The sequence below is a fragment of the Schistocerca americana genome, chromosome 9, assembly GCF_021461395.2.
Source record: "Schistocerca americana isolate TAMUIC-IGC-003095 chromosome 9, iqSchAmer2.1, whole genome shotgun sequence".
Lineage (NCBI taxonomy): Eukaryota > Metazoa > Arthropoda > Insecta > Orthoptera > Acrididae > Schistocerca > Schistocerca americana.
The window spans coordinates 37741858-37769588 of NC_060127.1; the positions used below are offsets into that span (position 1 = coordinate 37741858).

Consider the following 27731-nt stretch of genomic DNA (forward strand, 5'->3'; position numbering starts at 1 on the left):
TATTGATGTAAGTTCACAAGGTTGATGATTTGAACAACAAACGATAGGTAACAATAATGATGCTTGAGGCAAACAAAAGTTCACTCCTAATTTTCCATAAAGGTTCGTGGTAACACACACACACACACACACACACACACACACACACACACACACACACAAACGCGCGAGCGCGCGCGCGCGCGCTCGAGACGAAGACGTAATCTTCAATGGTCGCAGTGCATGAGGTCGACATCCGGCGTGTACTGAGCTTCGGGGCTGGTTCTAGCCCCTAAATAGCTGTCTCCAGCCGATCAGGTTTTGGCGTAGTGATGCTTCCTGCAGGCCGTTGCTCGAGCTCCCCCTGCAGGGAGTAGTGCTCGGAATGTCTGTTTGCATTATCTTGTATGTAAATAGCAGCTGTTTACCACGGTGCTTTTGGTACGCCTTGGGCTTAGACGACCTCGTCCTCTGTGGTGTAATATGGGTTGCTGGCCCTCAGGGGCTACCTTGGCTCCAGTATAACAATGTATGTTCCACATCTTTCCCTGAACCACTGGAGCGATTTCAACCAAACTGGGTACACGTGTCACTTACTGTCTGGAAAGGATTGATGTCGGGATAAGAACCATCTACCTATCACAGGATTAGGGGCGAAGAAACGTAGCCCATGACGCACGTATACCCAGCTGTCATACATCCAGGATTTAGAAATAACAGCGCTTAGTCGCTTGCAACAAGCTTGACATATAATTCCAAACCAACATGAAACTTTTTCACTTTGACAACCCTCAAAAAGTGACAATAGGAGTTTATTGCTTACATTTTCGATGTTCATGCAGTAAAACTGCCGCAACAGGCGTGACGTTTTGATTCGCTTCTTCTATACTATGAACTCTATTCGTGACACATTGTCCAGGGAGTATGCATAAACAGCGCTGAATTTACCTGTAAAGTTATATCACAGTAAAATACTTATATCAAGAGGTAAGACGTTGCAAACATTGAGGTGCGTGAAAAACTCCCACATCATGCATGACGTTTAAATTAATTACTTAACTGTATTCGCAACACATTTTGTTAACAGTTTCCACATACGGCCCTGAATGTATGAAAATTACGCTATGTGATCATCAGTATCCGGGCACCCCCAGAAAACATACGCTTTTCATATTAGCTGCATTTTGTTGCCATCTATTACCAGGTACTCCATATCAGCGACCTCAGCAGTAATTAGACAATGTGAGAGAACAGAATGGGGCGCTCCGCGGAACTCACGGACTTCGAACGTGGCCAGGTGATTGGGTGTCACTTGGGTCATGCTTCTGTAGCCCAGATTTCCACACTCCTTAACATCCATAGGTCCACTGTCTCCGATGTGATAGTGAACTCGAAACGTGTAGGGACACGTCCAGCACAAAAACGTACAAATCGACCTCGTCTTGACTGTCAGACACCGCCGACAGTTGAAGAGGGTGGTAATGTGTAATAGGCTGACATCTATCCAGACCATCACACAGGAATTCCAAACTGCATCAGAATCCACTGCAAGTACTATGACAGTTAGGCGGGAGGTGAGCAAAGTTGGATTTCATGGTCGAGCGGCTGCTCGTAAGCCACACCTCACGCCTGTAAATGCCAAACGACGCCTCCCATGGTGTAAAGAGCGTATACATTGGACGATTGAACAGTGGAAAAACGTTGTGTGGAGTGACGAATCACGGTACACAATGCAGCGATCCGATGGCAGGGTGTGGGTATGGCAAATGCATGGTGAAAGTCATCTGCCAGCGTGTGTTGTGCCAACAGTAAATGGTGTGGTCATGTTTTTCATAGAGGGGCCTTGCACCCTTGTTGTTTTGCGTAGCACTATCGCAGCACAGGCCTACATTGATATTTTAAACACCTTCTTGCTTCCCACTGTTGGAGCAATTTTGGGATGGTGATTGCATCTTTCAACACGATCGAGCACCTGTTCACAATGCACGACCTGTGGCGGAGTGGTTACACGACAATAACATACCTGTAACGGATTGGCCTGCACAGTGTCCTGACAATCTTACAGAGCGCCTTTGGGATGCTTTGGAACGTCATCTTAGTGCCAGGCCTCACAGACCGGCATCGATACTTCTTCTCAGTGCAGCACTCCATGAAGAATGGGCTGCCATTCCCCAAGAAACCTTCCGGCACTTGACTGATTGAATGTATGCCTGCGAGAGTGGAAGCCGTCATCAAGGCTAAGGGCGGGCCAACATCACATTGAATTCCAGCATTACTGATGGAGGGTTCAAACATGGTGCAAAAGACTGAGCACTATGGGACTTAACATCTGAGGTCATCAGTCCCCTAGAGCTTAGAACTACTTAAACCTAACTAACCTAAGGACCTCACACACTTCCATGCCCGAGGCGGGATTCGAACCTGCGTCCGCAACAGTCGCGCGCTTCCGGACTGAGGAGCCTAGAACTGCTCGGCCACAACGGCCGGCACTGATGGAGGGCGCCACGAACTTTTCAGCCAAGTGTCCACATACTTTTGATCACATAGTATGTATCATTGTGCTACAATAGTTCACAAGAAATGGCATCATAAAGATTGAGCTAGTGAAATTGCAGGTCAAAATTCGCTAGAGATATGGCTGAGTTATGTCTACAAACATGTGAATATGTCAAACATCAGAGACATATGTGAGGGGTGGAAAGCTCCTCCTAAATTTGTAGATCTGTTTCAGTCAAAACTGATTTACATGCTACTTGCAAGCTCGAAAGACATACTGTGGGGGTAAGAACCAGCAACCTGCTATTGGTGTTGGGCGATGAGGTGAAGAGAGTAACGGGGAGTAGGAGATGGACAGAGAGGGGGAAATGAACGGAAAGGGGACAAGAGGTGATAGATTTAAGAGGAGGGGGGCAGAGAAAGGGGGGGGAGGAGATAGTGGGCAGAACGAGATGGACAAAGTGAGGGTGGTGGTAGTGGAGAGATAATCGACTAACAAAAGCCTGGAATAAATACATACTCGGGCAATTCTGGGTACTCTGCTAGTTACTCTTATGAACTGTCTGAGTAATGGCGTAGGGCAGTGCGCAGATACCCCGATTATATTCATGCAGTATTTGGGAATGAGGGCAATTATTGTTAGTGACTTGCACATAATTTTGAAATTACGTTATTCTAGCTCACTGAAACCTCCGCCTTCCCCCCACAAGGTGATTAAAGGAAAGAATTTTGTCGCCTACTACATTCAGCGAGACTGCCGCACCTGCATGACCTTTTATTTCTTATTTACTACTAGCTGCATTCGCAACACACTTTTCAGTGTCCACATGTAGCACTGAATGTAACTAAAGCACTCCGTCTTCAGGCCACAAGTGGCCCATCGGGATCATCCACCGCCGTGTCATCCTCAGCTAAGGATGTGGAGAGGAGGGGTGTGTGGTCAGCACACCGCTCACCCGGTCGTTATGATGGTTTTCTTTGACCGGAGCCGCCACTATTCGGTCGAGTAGCTCCTCAATTGGCATCACGAGGCTGAGTGCACACCGAAAAATGGCAACAGCGCATGGCGGCCCGGATGGTCGCGCTTAACTTCGCTGATCTGACGGGAACCGGTGTATCCACTGCGGCAAGGCCGTTGCACTGAATGTAACTGCAAAGTCGTGTCAATGAACGAGACATGATTCAGGAGCTACATCATAAAAATGGACGCTGCTTCAAAAAGTAGCTTTTGCTTGAAGCGAAGCGCAAATTTCCCAGAATATGCTCTACGCCTCTTCTCGCTTACGGAATTAACTTGAAATATTTAACGCCAACTTGAATAATCAGAAGTATGCAGCTGTTTTATACATAGGTTTTAAAGAACCAGGAGATTACTGACATACGCTACCAGGGCTCGTAACAACGCTAAACACGATCTCCGCGCGCCTTTCTACCTGTCACAGAGAACTGCAACTCATAGATCATTTGCATACACACTGATGGTGCGTACTTGCACACAATTGCCTTGACATCCAACCATGTCTCCTGGGCCTTTAATTTTCCAGAGACCGAGTATTTCTAACAGTACTGTATCTTAAGAGATCATACGCAACAGCATCGTCCTTACTCGCAGAGCGTACGATCTTGAAACATCTATCGCACTATCTCCAGTACTTTACGTTAATTTACTTCCAGATTAACGGCTGAAAGCAAGGGGAAACTACATCCGTACTTTTTCCCGAGGGCATGCGGCTTTACTGATGGTTAAATGATGATGACGTCCTCTAGGGTAAAATATTCCGGAGGTAAAATAGTCCCCCATTCGGATCACCGGGCGGGGACTACTCAAGAGGACGTCGTTATCAGGAGAAAGAAAACTGGCGTTCTACGGATCGGAGCGTGGAATGTCAGATCCCTTAATCGGACAGGTAGGTTAGAAAATTTAAAAAGGGAAATGGATAGGTTGAAGTTAGATATTGCGGGAATTAGTGAAGTTCGGTGGCAGGAGGAACAAGACTTTTGGTCAGGTGAACACAGGGTTATAAATACAAAATCAAATAGGGGTAATGTAGGAGTAGCTTTAATAATGAATAAAAAAATAGGAGTGTGGGTAAGCTACTGCCAACAGCATAGTGAACGCATTATTGTGGCCAAGATAGATACGAAGCCCACGCCTACTACAGTAGTACAAGTTTAAATGCCAACTAGCTCTGCAGATGACGAAGAAGTTGAAGAAATGTATGATGAAATAAAAGAAATTATTCAGGTAGTGAAGAGAGACGAAAATCTAATAGTCATGGGTGACGAATTCGGTAGTAGGAAAATGGAGAGAAGGAAACGTAGTAGGTGAATATTGATTGGGGGTAAGAAATGAAAGAGGAAGCCGTCTGGTAGAATTTTGCACAGAGCATAACTTAATCATAGCTAACTCTTGGTTCAAGAAGTTCAAGAATCATAAAAGAAGGTTGTATACATGGAAGAATCCTGGAGATACTAGAAGGTATCAGATTATATAATGGTAGGACAGAGATTTCGGAACCATATTTTAAATTGTAAGACATTTACAGGGGCAGCTGTGGACTCTGACCACAATCTATTGGTTATGAACTGTAGATTAAAACTGGTGAAACTACAAAAAGGTGGGAATTTAAGGAGATGGGACCTGGATAAACTGACTAAACCAGAGGATGTACAGAGGAGATCATAAGGGAACAATTGACAGGAATGGGGGAAAGAAATACAGTAGAAGAAGAATGGGTAGCTCTGAGGGATGAAGTAGTGAAGGCAGCGGAGGATCAAGCAGGTAAAAAGACGAGGGCTAGTAGAAATCCTTGGGTAACAGAAGAAATATTGAATTTAATTGATGAAAGGAGAAAACATAAAAACGCAGTAAATGAAGCAGGCAAAAAGGAATACAAACGTCTCAAAAATGAGATCGATAGGAAGTGCAAAATGGCTAAGCAGACAAATGTAAGGATGTAGAGGCTTATCTCACTAGGGGTAAGATAGATACCGCCTGCAGGAAAATTAAAGAGACCTTTGGAGAAAAGAGAGCCACTTGTATGAATATCAAGAGCGTTGATGGAAACCCAGTTCTAAGCAAAGAAGGGAAAGCAGAAAGGTGGAAAGAGTATGTAGAGGGTCTGTACAAGGGCGATGCACTTGAGGACAATATTACGGACATGGAAGAGGATGTAGATGAAGATGAAATGGGTGATACGATACTGCGTGAAGTGTTTGACACAGCACTGAAAGGCCTGCGTCGAAACAAGGCCCCGGGAGTAGACAACATTCCATTGGAACTACTGACAGCCTTGGGAGAGCCAGTCCTGACAAAACACTATCATCTGGTGAGCAAGATGAACGAGACAGGCGAAATACCCTCAGACTTCAAGAAGAATATAATAATTCCAATCCCAAAGAAAGCAGGTGTTGACAGATGTGAAAATTACCGAACTATCAGTTTAATAAGCCACAGTTGCAAAATACTAACGCGAATTCTTTACAGACGAATGGAAAAATTGGTAGAAGCCAACCTCGGCGAAGATCAGTTTGGATTCCGCAGAAATGTTGGAACACGTGAGGCAATACTGACCCTACGACTTATCTTAGAAAATAGATTAAGGAAAGGCAAACCTACATTTCTAGCATTTGTAGACTTAGAGAAAGCTTTTGACAATGTTGACTGGAATACTCTCTTTCAAATTCTAAAGGTAGCAGGGGTAAAATGCAGGGAGCGAAAAGCTATTTACAATCTGTACAGAAACCAGATGGCAGTTGTAAGAGTCGAGGGGCATGAAAGGGAAGCAGCTGTTGGGAAGGGAGTGAGACAGGGTTGTAGCCTCTCCCCGATGTTATTCAGTGTGTATATTGAGCAAGCAGCAAAGGAAACAAAAGAAAAATTTGGAGTAGGTATTAAAGTCTATGGAGAAGAAATAAAAACGTTGAGGTTCGCCGATGACACTGTAATTCTGTCAGAGACAAGAAAGGACTTGGAAGAGCAGTTGAACGGAATGGATTGTGTCTTGAAAGGAGGGTATAAGATGAACATCAACAAAAGCAAAACGAGGGTAACGGAATGTAGTCGAATTAAGTCGGGTGATGCTGAGGGAATTAGATTAGGAAATGAGACACTTAAAGTAGTAAAGTAATTTTGCTATTTGGGGAGCAAAATAACTGATGATGGTCGAAGTAGAGAGGATATAAAATGTAGACTGGCAATGGCAAGGAAAGCGTTTCTGAAGAAGAGAAATTTGTTAACATCGAGTATAGATTTAAGTGTCAGAAAGTCGTTTCTGAAAGTATTTGTATGAAGTGTAGCCATGTATGGAAATGAAAAATGGACGATAAATAGTTTGGACAAGAAGAGAAAAGAAGCTTTCGAAATGTGGTGCTACAGAAGAATGCTGAAGATTAGATGGGTAGGTCACATAACTAATGAGGAAGTAGTGAATAGGATTGGGGAGAAGAGGAGTTTGTGGCACAACTTGACAAGAATAAGGGACCGGTTGGTAGAACGTGTTCTGAGTTATCAAGGGAGGGCAGCGTGGAGGGTAAAAATCGTAGAGGGAGACCAAGAGAGGAATACACTAAGCAGATTCAGAAGGATGCGTTTTTTTTTTTTTTATTTTTTTTTTTTTTATTTTTTTTTTTTTTTTTGTGATATGTTGCAATACAGCATCACCGGTCTATTGCGGTCTAACTGTGTTGGTGAGGCAGTAAATTTCCACAGGGCAGTGACTGGCGTCACTGCAATTCACTTTGGAGGTGTGGCGGTGGGACTTGTAGTCCCGTACCACCCTCTGACGGTGACAGTGCTACATGAGTCAGGCAGAAAAATTTAGCCTAACATGGGCGGGTATGATTGGAAAGTATTGGACGTAGAATGGGGGCTAGTCCCGCCAAAGGATGCGTCCATGGTGGGCGTGCCAGACCTATCGTTAGCCATGGTCGGAATCCGTTTCCTCTAGGATGGTTAGGGGAACCGGATGTCGATGCCAGCGGCGTGGAAGTGTGGTCCCAACGTGGCGTAACCCATGGACAGTGTCCCGCAAGGCATCCACTTTCTCATAGAGCCGCCGCGCGTTGTTGCGTATGGTCGTCTTTAGGGGGACGATATCCGCTTCCTCGTGGAGAGTGACAATTCTCGTGAGTGGCGGGGCGTGCAGGCTCCACCTGAGCACCTTGTTCTGCAGGCGCTGCAACGTCCGCATCCTGGTGACACTAATCGTGGCCCATGCAGCAGATCCATACGTGAGGGCAGGCAGGATAACTGTTCGGTAAATGCGGAGCTTGGTATGCAGGTTAAGTTCCCTACTGCGAAAGAGCGGGTACAAAGCCCTGGTTAGCTTTTGCCCCTTGTTGGTGACATACTCCGCATGACAGTGGAAGAGCAACTTGTGGTCCATCTGGACCCCGAGATAGGTGGTTGTCGGGGACCAGGGCACCTGCACACCTGCAATCGAGATATTGCGGCGGAGGACTGGGCGCCGTTTCGTGAAGTAAACTGCCGTAGTTTTGGCGGCATTGAGAGCTATTTTGTTTGTCCGGCACCAGGTGATAGTGGCGTCCACCTGTCGCTGGAGGCGGGCGACGACGGCGTCAGTAATGCGGCCAGTGGTGTATAGCGCTGTGTCGTCAGCGTATTGTGCAAGGTGGCACTCGGGGATGACCGGCATATCATTGACATAGATATTAAATAGGATGGGAGATAGCACCGATCCTTGCGGAGTGCCTGCCGACAACTGGCGAATGCCAGAACGCATTCCCCGTTGAGCCACTAGGAAAGTCCTACCACGGAGGAAGTCATCCACGATCTTGACATAAATATCCGGTATAGGGGTCTGTGTCAGCATCTTGTGTACGAGGTTGTCTTGCCAGATTTTATCGTAGGCGTTTTGCAAGTCCAAAAAAACGGCAGCTGTCGACTTGGCAGTGTTGAAGCCTTTGCTGATGTGTTCAGTGATCCGTAGGACCTGAAGTTCAGCCGAGAGGTGCGAAGTGAATCCAAACTGTTCAGGACGGATCGTCCCAGCTGCTGCAAGAGGTTGAGAAAGTCGGTGAAGGATCACAGATTCAAAGACCTTCGCCATAGTGTTTAGGAGGCTGATGGGCCTGTTGTTGGTGGGGACTGTAGGGTCTTTGAACCTCTTGGGGATCGCAATCAGCTTGGCTTGTTTCCACTGAGGGGGGAAAAGGCCAGATGTGAGACAACAGTTTAAAATCTTGGTGAACAAGATGAGTGGTGTGCGGGGAAGGTGGCAAAGATGTTCATTTAAAATTCCGTCCAATCCAGGGGCCGACCGGCCACGTTTCCGTCGAAGGATGCGCTGAATTTCTGCCATGGACGTAAGAAGGGGAGCAGACTGGGGTGGGCGGTTGCGGAAAGCAGCAACAGCTGTCAGGACTTCACGTTCTTCCTGTAGTTCGTTCGGAGAAAGGTCCTGGACCAGAGGGCGGTTTTGGGCCTCGAACGCATCTGCCAGCGTTTCGACAATTTGCAGGGTATCATATGACAAGCCCGCTGCTGTGCGAATAGGATGGGCAGTCGCTGGCTTAGAACGCTGCAGGGTGCGAATTACAGCCCAGTCAGATTTTTGGTGGAGTAGGAAAGTGGACATCCTGTCCTCCCACTGTTCAGACCTCCATTCGGCGAGCCGGTGGCTGAATTCGCGTTGGAGGCGTCTCATTTGGCGTTTGTCCTGAGGGTCACGAAACTGCTTCCACCTCCGGCGGTAGCGGTTCTTTTGCACCTTCAGCTCTCGTAACAGAGGGGGCAAGTCGTCCAGGGATGTTAAATTTCGAGGTGGAGTGGAGGTGGAGAGTTTCACTGCTTTCTGTATTTTGGTGGTAAGGTAATCCACAGCACGGACTATATTGGCCGGTGTTGTCAAATCGAGGTCGTGTCGAGTGGTGTTATTAAGAACCCTGGTAAACTTGTCCCAGTTGGTGAGGGTCGCAGTGGAGCGAGCATCAAATGAAAGGGCAGTATTGGTGAGGTGCAATAGTACTGGCTCATGGTCAGAGGCCAATTCGTGGATAACTTCCAGCGAAAACTGAGCAGTGATGTTTTTGAAGATGGCCACATCCAGAACGTCTGGCTGGCAGTTAGTACGGACTGGGATATGGGTAGGTTCGTGGGGGCCATAGACTGATAGTGCTAAAGTATCCTCCAGGTCAAGGAGGAGCCGGCCTTTGGGGTTAGACACGCGAGAATGCCAAGCTGGGTGCTTGGCATTGAGATCTGCCCCAATGATAAGCCTGTCAAAGGATGACAATGTGCAGAGGTCTGCTTCCAGCAGTGGCTTGTTTGGGCTCAAATACGCTGCTGCAAAGGTAATGGCACCAAGGCGTGTGGAGATGGTAACTGCTGTGGCCTCTATGTGTTCCATTGGCTGGAGAATCTCTTGGGTATGGACAAGAGCTTTGTTGAGGAATACAGCTGTGCCGCCACCACGGCGGTCGAGGCGGTCAGAGCGGTAACACACCATATTGCGAAGGCGGAAATCGTCTGCCGGTTTGAGGTGTGTTTCTGTGACCAGTAAAACATCCACACGATAGTCATGGAGGAAGGTGTTCAATTCCGTCTTCATACGTTTTATGCCATTGGCATTAAAAATGCAAGTGACAAGATCCCGAGGGGGCTGGTGGTGGTGTGGAGGTCCATTCGCCATTACAACAATATTTGACTAAGCCCCTCAACTAGGGCGATGACCTTGGAGAGCCCGTCCTCCGACTGACGGATTTTTTGTGCAGTGTCACGAATAACAGCCCGGATGTGGGGTTTCGTGAAAAAGGAGATGACCTGGAGGATTTCACGCATATCCGCCCGAAAGGACGCATCAGTCTCCACCACTGGGGCAGGGTCCCGGGTGGTCTGCTTGCCCCTACGGCGCGCAGGAGCAGGTGTAGTAGTAGGCAGAGTGGGGGTAGGGGCAGAGGGCTGAGACAGAGCCACAGATGGACTGGAGGGAGCTGCAGCTGGCTCCTGTAGTTGGTGAGCAGTGGGAGCTGTCATGGAAGACAGACAATGAGGAGGAGACCGGGCTGCAGCAGCAAAGGATGTCATGGGAGTTTGGGCAGGAAGGGGCACAGGAGCCACCGAACCATCTGGTGCCTGAGTGGCTGGTACCAGAGTGGCTGCTGAGGACAGTGCACCAGGCTGACCCCGCAAAACAGGGTAGTTGGTCATGTCCCGTAGCGGTGGGGGAGGTCGATTTGTTCTTGGTTTCTTTTTGGGTGGACGAGAAGACTTCAGTGCCTTCTGATAAACAGGGCACCCCCTCCAGGATGCCATGTGGTGGGGATCGTGCGTCGTTCCCAAACATCTGGCACAGGTAGGTTTCTCCAAAGCAGGGAGTGTGCAGTTCTCCACTAAATGTGGGCCAGCACACTTAACACACCGCAACGGCAGGGAACAGTAATTCCCAGTATGTCGTAAACGTTGGCATTTGCGACAGATGGCTGGCCCGTTGCGGCCCTCGTACGATTCAATCCGGACTTTCGTGTACAGAAGATACCGGATTTGGTAAATCCGCTCTATGTCCTCCCTCCGGGAAAGGAAGACGACGTGGGTAGGGCAGGGGATCAATGCCCTGGTCTCAGGATTTCTCTTGCTATACTGGTGGACCAAAGGATCTTCGAAATCGAGTCGAAGCAGTTCCTCCTTGACCTCCTCTGCCGTAACCTCTGGTGGCAAGTCCTTGATGACGATTTTGGTGCGGCGATTACCCGATGTCTGGTGGGTAAAGTAAGGCATCGCCTTTGATTTTACGAAATCGAGAATGGTAAGATAGTCGTCCCTACTGTCAAGCAGGTATTTCACATGATCTTTTTGGTAAACAGCTCTCAATTGGCCGACAATGAGCCGCTGGAGCTCAGTGTTCAGTTTCGTGTAATTAGTGACATTATATACCACAATGGGGGGTATCCTCTCTTTCTTCAGAGGGCTTGACGGGATCTCTTGAGAAGGAGGGTCGGGAGCATATTTCCTCATCCACCGGACCATCCGGTGCGGTGTCCCCCGGCAGGGGGGTATCGGAGCACGATCCGCTGCCACCACAGCCCGCGTGGGCGGAGGGGCGTCTGGAGCGACGGCCAGAGGACTTTCCGACTGGGTCAGGGTGTCCAGAAGACTCGCCACGGTAGCGGGACGGCGTGGAGGGGGCTGCAGGCGGTCAGATGAATCGTCGGACGACGACGACGACGACGACGACGACGACGCGGATGAACGGACCCTGACACGCGACGGTGGACGGTCTTCATGATGATCGGTTTCAGTGCCGGTTGTGTCCACCGGCGATTTGTGGCGGTTGGCGCGATTCAACCGATCTTTCGCCCGTTGCGAGGTGGGCAGAGCATTATGCGCGACGTGAGGCCGGGACGAGCGGCGTTTCTGACGCGGTTCTCCCCGAAGGGCGGCAGTGCAAGAGTCGGAGAGTCGCGAAGGCTGCTTCGCAAGTTTCTCCATAGTGGGCGCGGGTCCACCTGACATGGCCAGGGGCCCGGCGCCAGAGGACTGCGCACACCAAAAACTTCCCAGCTAATCTGGGGTTATAACTTCTAAAACACCAACGCCGAAATAGCAGATACACCAACGCTGTTAAGCGGTGCAAAGACTATAACGATACGACACGGGAACGCACTCGTATAAGTAATAACACTTTCAGGGATCCAACCTGAAACCTGACTCGCAGAAGGATGCGGATGACAAATCCACTAATAAACAATCAATAAAAAAATACGACTGCGAGAAAAATCTGTTCTCAATACAATCTGCGTACGTTATCTGACTGTGTCAAAATAACTGTGTAAAATGTTGATCCTCAACGTTACGAATCTTTGTTAGTTTTGAAAACAACTACTGTACCAGAACTATTATCGTAATTTCACAGCAAATTATGACTGAATAAAACGCATCTTACTTTTAAATCTGTTTGAAATCCGAGGGTAACACTTTCATAAAATACTCCTCTCGCAATAAGCCTCTGAACTTATACGGATCTTATTGTCATTGTTATGAAATTTATGGCTTACCTGTCACCTCTGCATCATAGGTTTTTATAAAAATAATGACTTCACTGCCAAAATTAAGTTTCACCTGCGATACTCGCGGTGTGGAATGCAATGCGCGATTTCATCATTACTCAAAAATGTTACTCAGCACACAACTTGCGATGTGCAATGTGAGTGTGTATGAATGCATATGGAAAAATCCAGCGCTAATCTCACCGACAAAGAAACAACTGAATCGACTCTAATATTTAATCGAGCTTCATTAAGCCACAGTAACAATAGTTTTCCACACTTCTCACACATGAATTCGCAATATGTCTCTTCAGCATTTATCACTGTAGTGAAAGACAACCATATACCTTCATTACGAAAAACCTTACACAAAATCTAAACCGTAATCACTGTTATAAGTGTAAGTATACCAAATAATTACAAATATAACAAAACCACATTACCTTTAAATGTTACCTTTTCTCATTCATACAATATTATAATCCTTCTGCTTAATCTCATTAAGCATCATACTACAAAAATTGCACCAAACAATTCTGTCTCCATTGAAGGGCAAGCCAGCTTCCGTCCATTTCGAACCAAACACATTGCCACTAGCTAACTCTGACGAAGTAAAGCTAACCACTCTGAAGCGTCCCCTTGGGAAAATTAATGAATTACTGTGCTGGTAAACCTCTTACATTATTTGATTTTCAAACAGCTGAGCAGAACTGAACGTACTCAGACATTTCGCTCATTACCTATAGGGGCAATGTTAAAGCGATATGACAAGGCGTGAAAACATTTATCAAATTTAGAAATTACTCCATATTTGTGGCCCATGACATATTCAGAATTATCATAGCGAATAGGACAGCCACCTTTCAAAGTCACCAAATTTTTATTTCAGTGCACTGAGGCTTGGTCAATGCATTAGGTTTAGTGGGCTTAGCGCAACGTTGAAAGGTCTGACAGCGTAAGTTTTAGAGTCCTGTCACCGTAGCAGGCTATGACGAAAGAAGTTGTAGATGTTCTCGATACCGGTGCATTTCCTCTTCACGATCAAAACCAGGAATCACTGTGTTGCATACAGTACATTCTCCTTCCCGAATAAAATTGCCTGCTTGAGTAGCGAAGTCTGTCCCTCGTTTGTTGTGGTTACTGTAGTATCCGGTTGTGGTTGCCAGGACCTGAGTGTTATCAGACGGAATGTTGTGGTTTCCCGCTACAAGACGTGCCCCGGTACAGTTTATTTTATCTGTTTCCTACCTCGACAGTTTCGTTATGCCTCTCTCTTCGTTTTTCGAACAACATTGCCCAAGTAAGCTATCGGTGCATCTAATGTCAGTTGGTAATGCTCGCCAAATGTTTGAAGAAGCTTAGGTGTATATAATAATTACTTAGTTGTGGGCATGTGGGTAGACCATCGTCGTGTGACGATGACCAAACAAGCCGAAACCAGGTTCGCTACCAAATAAATATACAGGGTCTATCAAGAAGAATCATTCGATTTGGCACGTCTGTATTTCTGAAACTAATAAAGATATATAGTGAATTTTGTTTTTTGATGAACGGGAAAGTCGACAAGGTTTTTTTTCCCTACCTTTTCATAGGTGAGCAATATGCTCCCCATGAGATGCACGGCGTATGTCAATGCGGTATTGAAATTGTTCCCACACTGCAGCGACCATGTCTTGAGTTACAGCTTCCACAGCTGCTGTTATGCGACGTATCATTCATTGTTGTTGGTAAATAAATCACGCACAGTCAGGTCCGGTGACACTGGAACTCAGTAACGTAAGTGCGAGCGATGCACCGTTCAGTAATCCTTTGATTTAAAAATTCCCGCACTTCAGGTGCCAGTTTGGTGGTGCCCCATCCTGTTCGTAAACGAAGTCGTTCGAATCACTCTCCAACTTTGGGAAAAGAAAGTTCTCATGCGTACCGAAGTAAGCGCTTCCTCTCTTCCTGTAACAGTGTTCTCGCCCTAGAAAAATAGACCATACACCTTTTCCCGTGAAACTGCGCAAAACAGATTAAATTTTGGAGAGTCCCTCTCATGTTGTACGACTTCGTGTGGTTATTCCGTATCCCATATTCTCACATTATGACGGTCCACATTTCTATTGAAATGGACTGTTGCCTCGTCATTAAACACTAAGTGAGGAAGAAATCTGTCATCCTCCATCTTACCAAGAACGAAATTACAGAACTCCACACATCGTTGTTTGTCACCTCCACGAAGAGCTTGCAGTGGCTGAATTTCGTGTAGTTTCACGTGTAAACGTCGACGCAACACGCGCTAGACGGACATCGGGGGCGTGTTGAGCTGTCGAGCTGCACGGCAAACGGATTTCTGCGAGCTCCTTGTGAAACTATGGCGGATGCGTTCGACATCTGTGTCAAATATTCGGGATGGGCCGGCGATTTGCCTTTACACAGACAATCCGTTTCTCGAATTGTTCATGCTCTGTGCTGTAGAAGGATCCACATCATATGTAGTATGAAAGTCACGCTGAACTAATTAAACCTAACTAACCTAAGGACATCACACACATCCATGCCCGAGGCAGGATTCGAACCTGCGACCGTAGCAGTCGCGCGGCTCCGGACTGAGGGCCTAGAACCGCTAGACCACCGCGGCCGGCTGAGTACCACAAATAGCTTTCGGAAGTTTGATACACCTCTGACCTACGGTACGGTAGAAATGGATGAAAGAAAACCGCTTTTCCCGCAGAACCTGCTGCCGGCGCGCCGACCGTTGCACCAGTCGCTGGAGGACCCGGCGCCGCCCCCGGTGGCCGCCGCCCACCGGGACGCCGCCCCCGCCTCCTCCACGGAGGACCCCTCCCTGTCCGCCGCCTCCTCGGTGTCGCCCGCTGAAGACTTGGCGGCCAGCAGCGCCCTCTACAGCGAGCCCGCGGCCACGGAGGCGCTGACGTCGACGCCCGCCACGCCGGCCGCCACCAGCACCCAGGCCACCACTACCACCACCGCCAGCACCACCACCACGACCACCACAACCACCACCACCCCTGCGCCGACCACCGCCGCCGCCTCAACGGCTGCAGCGAGCGCCTCCAAGGGCAACGCAGATTCCACTGCAGGTCAGTCCGCAGTTGTCCAGCCGCTATCCTCCATACTTTCACTCGCTGGTCAGTTAGTTGCTTTTCCATAGATTACTCTTCTCTCTGTGATTTTGCCTGTCGGCATGGTTATGAACGCATTTAGTAAGGTCAGTTTAAGGGGTGGCTGATAAGGCTGTTGATAATACAGGGTGTTACAAAAAGGTACGGCCAAACTTTAAGGAAACATTCCTCACACACAAATAAAGAAAAGAAGTTATGTGGACATGTGTCCGGAAACGCTTAATTTCCATGTTAGAGCTCATTTTAGTTTCCTCAGTATGTACTCCAACGTTATCAAATTATAAATTTTCACAATCAACATGTGTGGGCTGACGAGAATCCGCGTGCAGTTGTGCAATCACATCATCAACACAGATTTTCTGTGAACGTTTGGGCAGGCATTGTTGGTGATGTCTTGATTAGGCCACATGTTCTTACACCTACGCTCAATGGAGCACGTTATCATGATTTCATACGGGATATTCTACCTGTGCTGCTAGAACATGTGCCTTTACAAGTACGACACAACATGTGGTTCACGCACGATGGAGCTCCTACGCATTTCAGTCGAAGTGTTCGTACGCTTCTCAACAACAGATTCGGTGACCGGTGGATTAGTAGAGGCGGACCAATTCCATGGCCTCCACGTTCTCCTGACCCCAACCCTCTTGACTTTCATTTATGGGGGCATTTGAAACCTCTTGTCTACGCAACCCCGGTACCAAATGTAGAGACTCTTCGTGCTCGTATTGTGGACGGCTGTGGTACAATACGCCATTCTCCAGGGCTGCATCAGCGCATCAGGGATTCCATGCGACGGAGGGTGGATGCTTGTATCCTCGCTAACGGAGGACATTTTGAACATTTCCTGTAACAAAATGTTTGAAGTCACGCTGGTACGTTCTGTCGCTGTGTGTTTCCATTCCATGATTAATGTGATTTGAAGAGAAGTAATAAAATAAGCTCTAACATGGAAAGTAAGCGTTCCCGGACACATGTCCACATGGCATATTTTCTTTCTTTGTGTGTGAGGAATGTTTCCTGAAAGTTTGGCCGTACCCTTTTGTAACACCCTGTATATCGAGCATAGATTTTTTTGCATCAGCTATCGACATACAGTATATCAGAGAGTTTCTGTCATGTGTTTTATCGATATATCGGTATCCAGATGGCATTATCGAGTATTATATTTTAACTAAAGTTCAGCCTTGATCACAACACTTATGTCTCAATAACATAGGTGACCGGTTTCGGTTGTATTTAGATAACCATCTTCAGACCTGTGAATTAATTTTAGAAAATACTAGAGACCCATCTTAAAATAAAATGAAAAGTGTCTAATGACGACAAAATTTCAACAAGATGAAATAAAACTTATTATACCCATGGCTTCCTTGGAGGATGGTAGGCGGAGCTCTTCTCAGCTGCTACGAAGTAAGCTGATGGTTATGAGTGCTGAGCACGAGCTTAAATATGCAGAGGCTCCGCCCACTCCCTGTCACACTACTTCACAACTGCCAATCAGCGTTCATAATATGACGCTATCGTCAAAGTATAAAAGTACGAAATACACTAATAATATAAAATTGATTCATTTAAAATGTCTGATTAACAGATAGTTAGTATTTATATTTTAGATAAAAACGGTAAACTACGATGTGTAATAGCTGTGCCCTCTATGGGTAACCTTAATACTACACTCCTGGAAATGGAAAAAAGAACACATTGACACCGGTGTGTCAGACCCACCATACTTGCTCCGGACACTGCGAGAGGGCTGTACAAGCAATGATCACACGCACGGCACAGCGGACACACCAGGAACCGCGGTGTTGGCCGTCGAATGGCGCTAGCTGCGCAGCATTTGTGCACCGCCGCCGTTAGTGTCAGCCAGTTTGCCGTGGCATACGGAGCTCCATCGCAGTCTTTAACACTGGTAGCATGCCGCGACAGCGTGGACGTGAACCGTATTTGCAGTTGACGGACTTTGAGCGAGGGCGTATAGTGGGCATGCGGGAGGCCGGGTGGACGTACCGCCGAATTGCTCAACACGTGGGGCGTGAGGTCTCCACAGTACATCGATGTTGTCGCCAGTGGTCGGCGGAAGGTGCACGTGCCCGTCGACCTGGGACCGGACCGCAGCGGCGCACGTATGCACGCCAAGACCGTAGGATCCTACGCAGTGCCGTAGGGGACCGCACCGCCACTTCCCAGCAAATTAGGGACACTTTTGCTCCTGGGGTATCGGCGAGGACCATTCGCAACCGTCTCCATGAAGCTGGGCTACGGTCCCGCACACCGTTAGGCCGTCTTCCGCTCACGCCCCAACATCGTGCAGCCCGCGTCCAGTGGTGTTGCGACAGGCGTGAATGGAGGGACGAATGGAGACGTGTCGTCTTCAGCGATGAGAGTCGCTTCTGCCTTGGTGCCAATGATGGTCGTATGCGTGTTTGGCGCCGTGCAGGTGAGCGCCACAATCAGGACTGCATACGACCGAGGCACACAGGGCCAACACCCGGCATCATGGTGTGGGGAGCGATCTCCTACACTGGCCGTACACCACTGGTGATCGTCGAGGGGACACTGAATAGTGCACGGTACATCCAAACCGTCATCGAACCCATCGTTCTACCATTCCTAGACCGGCAAGGGAACTTGCTGTTCCAACAGGACAATGCACGTCCGCATGTATCCCGTGCCACCCAACGTGCTCTAGAAGGTGTGAGTCAACTACCCTGGCCAGCAAGATCTCCGGATCTGTCCCCCATTGAGCATGTTTGGGACTGGATGAAGCGTCGTCTCACGCTGGTCCAACTGAGGCGCCAGGTGGAAATGGCATGGCAAGCCGTTCCACAGGACTACATCCAGCATCTCTACGATCGTCTCCATGGGAGAATAGCAGCCTGCATTGCTGCGAAAGGTGGATATACACTGTACTAGTGCCGACATTGTGCGTGCTCTGTTGCCTGTGTCTATGTGCCTGTGGTTCTGTCAGTGTGATCATGTGATGTATCTGACCCCAGGAATGTGTCAATAAAGTTTCCCCTTCCTGGGACAATGAATTCACGGTGTTCTTATTTCAATTTCCAGGAGTGTATTACAGTGTCAGTTAAATCAAAGATGTAAAGTCCTTGGAGTTGTGGTATATATCGATTATACCGAGTCGCCTACATCACACTTGCATTTTTGATGGATGTTGCAGAATCGTCTTACTTTAACTGTAGTTTTCATAGTGACATTCTTTATAACAGTAGGGTAGCAGCCAAGAGTACGTTCTGCATTATGTCTGTCTGATTAACTGATGAAACCACTGATTAAATATTTAGAACTCATCGATCTAATAGTTTTTATAATAATCAATCTCAATTTCATAAAATTTTATATTTTGTATTGAACATTTTTCATACATAGCTTTTGCCATGGGTACAACTAATCTTATATTTTAAACAAAAGAGTGCCGATATATTATTTAACATATTTCTTTCGCATTTTTCGATAAATATTTGAAGTTTTCTGTTGAAATCGTAGCAGAACGTAACTTTACTTCCACTGTTTGAACGAGTCTTACTACTTTTTGAGCTTTCACCACGTCCAGTCTTTCTTCTTGAGTGTGTGAAGCATGTATAGATGGCACAAATGGAGAAGTGCGATTGCACTGGTGATGGCAGTTTGAATGGAATAATAAGATTTCCGATGTGATTTATATTTGGTGTATTTTTTGTTTTCAAGATGAATTATTTTCGGATGTGATTAATATTATATCTGGAACTGTACATTACTGTTGTTACATTTCTGTAAATCTGCACGATAATGAAGAGGTCCAGAATAGTTCAGAAAAAAAACAACGTTCAATGTTCTTTGATTTTTCGCACCAAGCACAAAGAAGAATTATAATACCACTTCATATACGTTTCAGTTTCGTACTATCGATAGTATACGTTTTGCTATTAGTCAAATGTTGAAATAAAAAACAAAATAGTAGGGGACATTTCGAAAAAATGACTTGATAAATTTAGGTGCACAGTTGTCACATACATTATAATCCATGGAACGTTTATTAGAATGACATCATATCGGGAGAAACCTCAAAACTTAACAATTCATTCACAGTTTACGATAAAAGTAAAAAGTACCTGATCTGCTGTCTGGGTCTGCATTATGTGCCTTTATATGCTTGTAGCCCTGGAAAACGGACAAATTAACACGTAAAATAGAGTTCTTCAACCTCAGTTTTCACCCATTAACAGTGAATATTCGTAATGACCAAATAGTGGTATGATCCTCGATTACATCATGAATTTTGAGCAGAGTTTCAGAGATTTTTTTGTAGTATTCATCCACTTACCACGTTCCGTGAACAGTGGACTGACTAACTTTTTTTTATTTGCCTATTTAGTTTAATTTTTTAATTCTCTGTATCTTGAAACTTCGAGAGTCAAAATTTTTCAGTTCTTCTTCGATTTCCACGATTATTACGGGAAATAATAGGAATAAAACCCGAAAATCGGTTACTTCAGAAGCCGGTTATTTTACACCGTTTTAATAACCAGATCAAACTGGCTTTGTAAAAAAACCAATATAATCGGAAACCGGTTGTTTCACCTATAACCTACTATCTATGCAAGTGGTTTTTCATAGATTACTAATGCCGACACATTCGCCATAATACATTCCCAAACTGTGCTGATATATTAAACTTATCGTTTTAGTTTAATGCTGCTTCCTGGTGTGCTGCCGAATTGTCGATTCAATTTTTCTGCACAATACGAGTATATCGACGACCGAACCATCAGTCTCCTTCAAGCGCTGCCGAGTTTTGCTGTTACGTGCACTCGCATGCCTGGATTCCAACAGTCCTCACAAGTGAATCTGCCCAATGGATGCAATTCGGTTTTGATGGGCTTTGAATATGTTGTAGTGTAGAGCAAAATTAGAGACACATATTTCTTTATATGTGTTCATACGGTCGTTAAGGGGGTGGAACGACCCCATGAAATAAAAAAAAAATTGAGTTTAACATTTCTGGATGAACACCGTTGAAACCGTAATAAACGTTCTACGGATTTTCATGTACTTTACAACAGCGCATCGAGATCTGTCAGACAATCATTTTTTTTCAAAATCCTCTGTCCACACTTTTTTTTATTTCAGAATTCGACTAAGTACCGTTAATATCATATCCAGACATTAAAACTGAGTTCAAACATATACGATGAAGTGATATCATAACTGTTTGTTGTGCTTGGTGCTCAAATTCAAAGTGCATTGAGCATTTTTTTTACCTGAATTTTTCTGCACTTCTTCATTATTGTACAAATTTACAGCAACGCCTTTTGAAGCTCTCTTGTTTTCAAATCCCACGATGATGTTCCGTGAGTAATTAACTGAGAACTGGGCCCCAAGACTTCTTTAAACTGAAACCTCCGCCCCTCTTAGCTAGGTTTCCTGACATTCCTCACTCAGCTGATAGTTCGACGATAAACCGAGAGATGGCAACTCCATCTCCAACTTCAGATTCTCACCAACTTGAGCTTTGTTACGATGTATGCACGTAAAGAACGGTAAGTGCCAACAACATAGTTGCCAGTGGCAGTACAATGTGCAGGGTCCGTGCGAGGAAAATTCTTTTCAGGAAAGATGTCTGTCCCGGCGGAGGTTCGAGTCCTCCTTCGGGCATGTGTGTGTGTGTTCGTCCTTAAGATAATTTAGGTTAAGTAGTGTGTAAGCTTAGGGACTGATGACCTTAGCAGTTAAGTCCCATAAGATTTCACACACATTTGAACATTTTTTGAAAGATGTCTACAAATCCGAGGCTGATGTGTATAACTACGATTCAGACAGCGGGCCACTGAGACCGAGCGGTTCTAGGCGCTTCAGGCTCGAACTGCGCTGCTGCTACGGTCGCAGGTTCGAATCCTGCCTCGGGCATGGATATGTGTGATGTCCTTAGGTTAGATTTGGTTCAAATGGCTCTGAGCACTATGGGACTTAACTTCTGAGGTCATCAGTCCCCTAGGACTTAGACCTACTTCAACCTAACTAACCTAAGGACCAAACACATCCATGCCCAAGGCAGGATTCGAACCTGCGACCATAGCGGTCTCGCGGTTCCAGACTGTAGTGCCTAGAACCACTCGGCCACCCCGGCCGGCTAGTTAGATTTTAATTAGTTCTATGTCTAGGGGAGTGATGACCTAAGATGTTAAGTCCCATAGTGGTTACAGCCATTTGAACCATTTTGATTCATATAAGATACGTAATATGATCCTCAATGAAAATTCTTATTAAGTAAATGTAAAAAATTGTTTAAGCAAGTAAACAATATTAAATCGTGTCCCTTAGCATTGTTTACGTCAATTCAGGTGGCACTGTGCTGGCAGGTACCAAGGTTTCCAATAAGTAACGAAACTCCCTTTTTTTCCCTCAAAGCACGTAGGCTTTATTCGGGATTTCAATGCACCGTATTATTCCCTGTTCTTTTGGCGGCAAAACTGTATTTTCAACATAATTTCCGTTCAGTGCAACGGCATACGCCATCTTACTGGGAGGGCCTGTTTGCCCGTGTGGTATCACTCTACCGGTCGACGTCGGAGGCAATGTCTTACTGCATCAATAACCTTCCAATCATTCATGTGCTGCTTCCCGTTGCGTGCACCCTTCATTGGAGCACACAGATGGAAGTCGGAAGGTGCGAGATCCGGGATGAAGGGTACGTGAGGAAGAACAGTCCATTGAAGTTTTGTGAGCTCCTCTCGGGTGAACAGGCTTGTGTGAATCCTGTCCTCCATGGTGTGAGAGTGTCCGCACGTTAGAACACTGCGGGAGTCACAGCTGCGTGTAGCGTGTCGACACATGGGTGATCGGACAGGTTCGCGCGATCTTGTTGCGATGTTGACAGACGCCTCATCCAACGACTCACCGTGCTTTTGTTTATCGCTGGGTCACCGAAGACATTCCGCAAGCGGCTATGACTATCTGTGCTGCTCTGGTTTTCCGCCAAAAGAAACTCGAATGACAGCTAGCTGTTTGGAACGCACCTCCATTACAGACGCCATTTTGAACGGTATACACTCCTGGAAATGGAAAAAAGAACACATTGACACCGGTGTGTCAGACCCACCATACTTGCTCCGGACACTGCGAGAGGGCTGTACAAGCAATGATCACACGCACGGCACAGCGAACACACCAGGAACCGCGGTGTTGGCCGTCGAATGGCGCTAGCTGCGCAGCATTTGTGCACCGCCGCCGTCAGTGTCAGGCCAGTTTGCCGTGGCATACGGAGCTCCATCGCAGTCTTTAACACTGGTAGCATGCCGCGACAGCGTGGACGTGAACCGTATGTGCAGTTGACGGGCTTTGAGCGAGGGCGTATAGTGGGCATGCGGGAGGCCGGGTGGACGTACCGCCGAATTGCTCAACACGTGGGGCGTGAGGTCTTCACAGTACATCGATGTTGTCGCCAGTGGTCGGCGGAAGGTGCACGTGCCCGTCGACCTGGGACCGGACCGCAGCGACGCACGGATGCACGCCAAGACCGTAGGATCCTACGCAGTGCCGTAGGGGACCGCACCGCCACTTCCCAGCAAATTAGGGACACTGTTGCTCCTGGGGTATCGGCGAGGACCATTCGCAACCGTCTCCATGAAGCTGGGCTACGGTCCCGCACACCGTTAGGCCGTCTTCCGCTCACGCCCCAACATCGTGCAGCCCGCCTCCAGTGGTGTCGCGACAGGCGTGAATGGAGGGACAAATGGAGACGTGTCGTCTTCAGCGATGAGAGTCGCTTCTGCCTTGGTGCCAATGATGGTCGTATGCGTGTTTGGCGCCGTGCAGGTGAGCGCCACAATCAGGACTGCATACGACCGAGGCACACAGGGCCAACACCCGGCATCATGGTGTGGGGAGCGATCTCCTACACTGGCCGTACACCACTGGTGATCGTCGAGGGGACACTGAATAGTGCACGGTACTTCCAAACCGTCATCGAACCCATCGTTCTACCATTCCTAGACCGGCAAGGGAACTTGCTGTTCCAACAGGACAATGCACGTCCGCATGTATCCCGTGCCACCCAACGTGCTCTAGAAGGTGTAAGTCAACTACCCTGGCCAGCAAGATCTCCGGATCTGTCCCCCATTGAGCATGTTTGGGACTGGATGAAGCGTCGTCTCACGCGGTCTGCACGTCCAGCACGAACGCTGGTGCAACTGAGGCGCCAGGTGGAAATGGCATGGCAAGCCGTTCCACAGGACTACATCCAGCATCTCTACGATCGTCTCCATGGGAGAATAGCAGCCTGCATTGCTGCGAAAGGTGGATATACACTGTACTAGTGCCGACATTGTGCATGCTCTGTTGCCTGTGTCTATGTGCCTGTGGTTCTGTCAGTGTGATCATGTGATGTATCTGACCCCAGGAATGTGTCAATAAAGTTTCCCCTTCCTGGGACAATGAATTCACGGTGTTCTTATTTCAATTTCCAGGAGTGTATATAGCGCCGGCAGCTACCGGAACTTCATGAAACTATACGGGCTGAAGAGCGAATATTCCACGATTTCACACAACAAATCCTGTTTCTTTTCAACCAAAAGTGCCCGGAAAAAAATATTTGTTGCAATACATATTAACCGCCCCTCGTACATTAGGGGCAGCCGGCCGCTGTGGCCGAGCGGTTCTAGGTGCATCAGGCTGGAACCACGCGGCCGCTACGGTCGCAGGTTCGAATCATTCCTCGGGCATGGAAGTGTGTACTTAGTTCTAAGTCTACGGGACTGATGACCTCAGATGTTAAGTCCCATAGTGCTTAGAACCATTTGAACCATTTACATTAAGGGCCATCCTTAACATTGGTTACGTCATGTAGTAAGGTGGCAATAAAATTAATTTCATATTGTTCTAGTCGTAGATTATTTTTGTGGTTTTTATACTTTACTGTTGTAAAAACTGGTAATGCAAATCTTAGTCTGATAAACTGAATCAGTTCGGATATTTTAAATTTGTGTTTTTGAAAGGTATCAGAGTGATGTTTCGTCAACTCTCCCAGCAAACTAACAGTGGCAAGACAATGCTAAGCCATGTTTGCAAGTAAGCAATGAGTATTTTTATGAATGAACTTTGGGACAGAATTTACGATTTTTAAAATATGTCTTTGCTCTAGAAATATTTGAAAACAAGGTTTTATTAAAAATGACGGCCAGCCACTGTGACCGAGCGGCTCTAGGCGCTTCAGTCCGGAACCGCGCTGCTGCTACGGTCGCAGGTTCGAATCCTGCCTCGGGCATGGATGTGTGTGATGTCCTTAGGTTAGTTAGGTTTAAGTAGTTCTAAGTTCTAGGGGACTGATGGCCTCAGATGTGAAGTCCGATAGTGCTTAGAGCCAAAAATGACGATGAAGGTTCGTGTATTATCCTATTTCTGAGATTTTATTGAAACTTTACTGAACAATGTCTCTAAACAACAAACTTTACCGTTACTCACGGCTTCAATTACACTGTTCCAGGAATTTGTCGTCTGCACCACTGTACTGGTCTCATCGTATTTCACTCCACGATCATATTCGATGCAGTGCCCCTTGGCAGCTGGTTTGCTTGGTTGTTTGTCTGGGGTGTCGGTACGTTCATTGCACATTTCCTCGATGTTCTGACAGCCTGCCCCACGTACGATATGCCAGATTCGCATGTAACGCGTTACGAAGTCGGAGACTAGTCTAGAATCTCTCATCTACCATATACTGGCCCAATATACGGGAAGATCGGCAGACTCCTAAAGGAAGTATGACGTACAGTGTATTTCGCTCCCTTCAACTAATCAGGGGAGGTCACGACGCTGGGATCACAGATTTATTTCAAACCTTGTACACGTTCAGTAGGCCATAAAAACAACATAACGTGCAAGTAGTAAGGCACGCTACTCTGGCAATTCCGAGAAAATCGCAAGAGAAGTTTTACGCGTCTGTTATGTAACTGATGTGTCTGTGCGTAGGTGGCGGACGTGTGTTCATACTGGTCAAGTGGTTAGCGTTCGAGCTACGTGAGACGAACATGTATGAGGCAACGATTCGCCTACCAGTGAAAATTATTAATGCATTTTTTCATCACTTGTCATAATAATTAATTTGTACTGCATTTGAGAGATAATACAATGAAAAAATTACTTTTATTTGCATGACGTTTCAAATTATGTTTTCTACCTCTGTATGACAAATACCACTCTGCAACGTGTGATGTCGAGAGCACACCCGACGAGTAATTCTGCGTTACTTTTCTGGTCTGGCAAATTGTGACTCCCTATGTTACTGATTGTAAATTACATCATTGGCATCATTATTTTCGGAGGTTTGACTTGAGCTTTCCAAGACAGGCCCTCATCCTTGAAAATATAATTACAAATACTGAAAGGTCAAACAACACATGGAATTGAACTTCGTGAAAATGAGCGTGGGTATTTTTTCCATTATATTACTTCTCAAATTTCATATAAATTAAATAAAGTGACCAGTGATGGGCCGATCGAAGTGGCGCAGAGGTTGGTTAGCTCACTGGACTCGCATTTGGGAGAATGACGGTTTAAACCCGCGTCTGGCCATCGTGATTTAGGATTTTCGTGATTTCCCTAAATCGCTTCAGGCGAAAGTCGGGATGGTTCCTTTAAAGAACACAGCCGACTTCCTTTCCTAATCCGAGGGAACCGATGACCTCGCTGTCTGGTCCCTTCCACCATACCAATCAACGAACAGACCAACCAACCAGTGATCAAAAAATATAAATTAATAAGCGCTCCCAGGATAAGAAACTTCACCTCGTCCGCGACCCGCTTGCCAAGAGCGAATGCTAACCATTTTTTGTGAAAGGATCCTTCCTGGTGCCCAAAGGGAGGGTTGGGGGGCAAAATGGGCAGGGGTCGCAACCCGAGGCCTGGCCACCATGTCCCGTGAACGTCGTTTATTTATTTATTTTTCTTTTCGTTCATTTTTGTTATTATTTATTTTTGTCATTGATACCATCGAGAATATCAGGAACCCGGCAACACGCGAGGAGTAGGGAGCAGCAAGACGCCATACTAGTTTAGACAATCAACTTGTTTTGAAAGAAAATTCCGATAACCACTGAATGTATCGGTTCTAAGTGAGGGAGAGCCGGGGATCAACTCTTCACGACAGGAACATCCTAGCTGAGGGGTGTGTTAAGGGAGACACTTATGGCGAAATAAATAAATTAATTAAATTTATTGATTTTTTTGAAATGAGAAAAAAATTATGAACATGGAACTGTAAATTTAGAATTTTTGACAGACTTTTTTACGGACAGTATTGACCGGCTTGAATGCGGACAAATTCAGTGCTGCGTGAAATTTTCCTGTAATTTAATTTACAATTCCGATTAATTACATTTTTTAATTCTACGTCAAAGTAGAAACACTGGAACACGTAAAGCAATACTGACCTTACGACTTATCTTAGAAGAAAGATTAAGGAAAGGCAAACCTACGTTTCTAGCATTTGTAGACTTAGAGAAAGTTTTTGACAATGTTGACTGGAATACTCTCTTTAAAATTCTAAAGATGGCAGGGGTAAAATACAGGGAGCGAAAGGCTATTTACAATTTGTACAGAAAGTAGACGGCAGTTATAAGAGTCGAGGGACATGAAAGGGAAGCAGTGGTTGAGAAGGGGCTAAGACAGGGTTGTAGCCTCTCCCCGATGTTATTCAATCTGTATATTGAGCAAGCAGTAAAGGAAACAAAAGAAAAATTCGGCGTAGGTATTAAAATCCATGGAGAAGAAATAAAAACTTTGAGGTTCACCGATGACATTGTAATTCTGTCAGAGACAGCAAAGGACCTGGAAGAGAAATTGAACGGAACGGACAGTGTCTTGAAAGGAGGATATAAGATGAACATCAACAAAAGCAAAACGAGGATAATGGAATGTAGTCGAATTAAGTTGGGTGATGCTGAGGGAATTAGATTAGGAACTGAGATATCTGAAGTAGTAAAGGAGTTTTGCTATTTGGGGAGCAAAATAACTGATGATGGTCGAAGTACAGAGGATATAAAATGTAGACTGGCAATGGCAAGGAAAGCGTTTCTGAAGAAGAGAAATTTGTTAACATCGAGTATAGATTTAAGTGTCAGGAAGTCATTT

General features: G+C 46.3%; 1 protein-coding gene across 2 annotated transcripts in view; it reads left to right on the forward strand.

Annotated features, from left to right (window-relative positions):
- LOC124551045 (putative protein TPRXL) overlaps window positions 1-27731 on the forward strand; it is a 567200-nt gene that overhangs the window by 228379 nt on the left and 311090 nt on the right. For both annotated transcript variants that reach the window (XM_047125908.1, XM_047125909.1), the window contains exon 4: window positions 15197-15566. In XM_047125908.1, the coding sequence (XP_046981864.1) occupies window positions 15197-15566 (370 nt within the window). The remainder of the gene's footprint in view (window positions 1-15196; window positions 15567-27731) is intronic.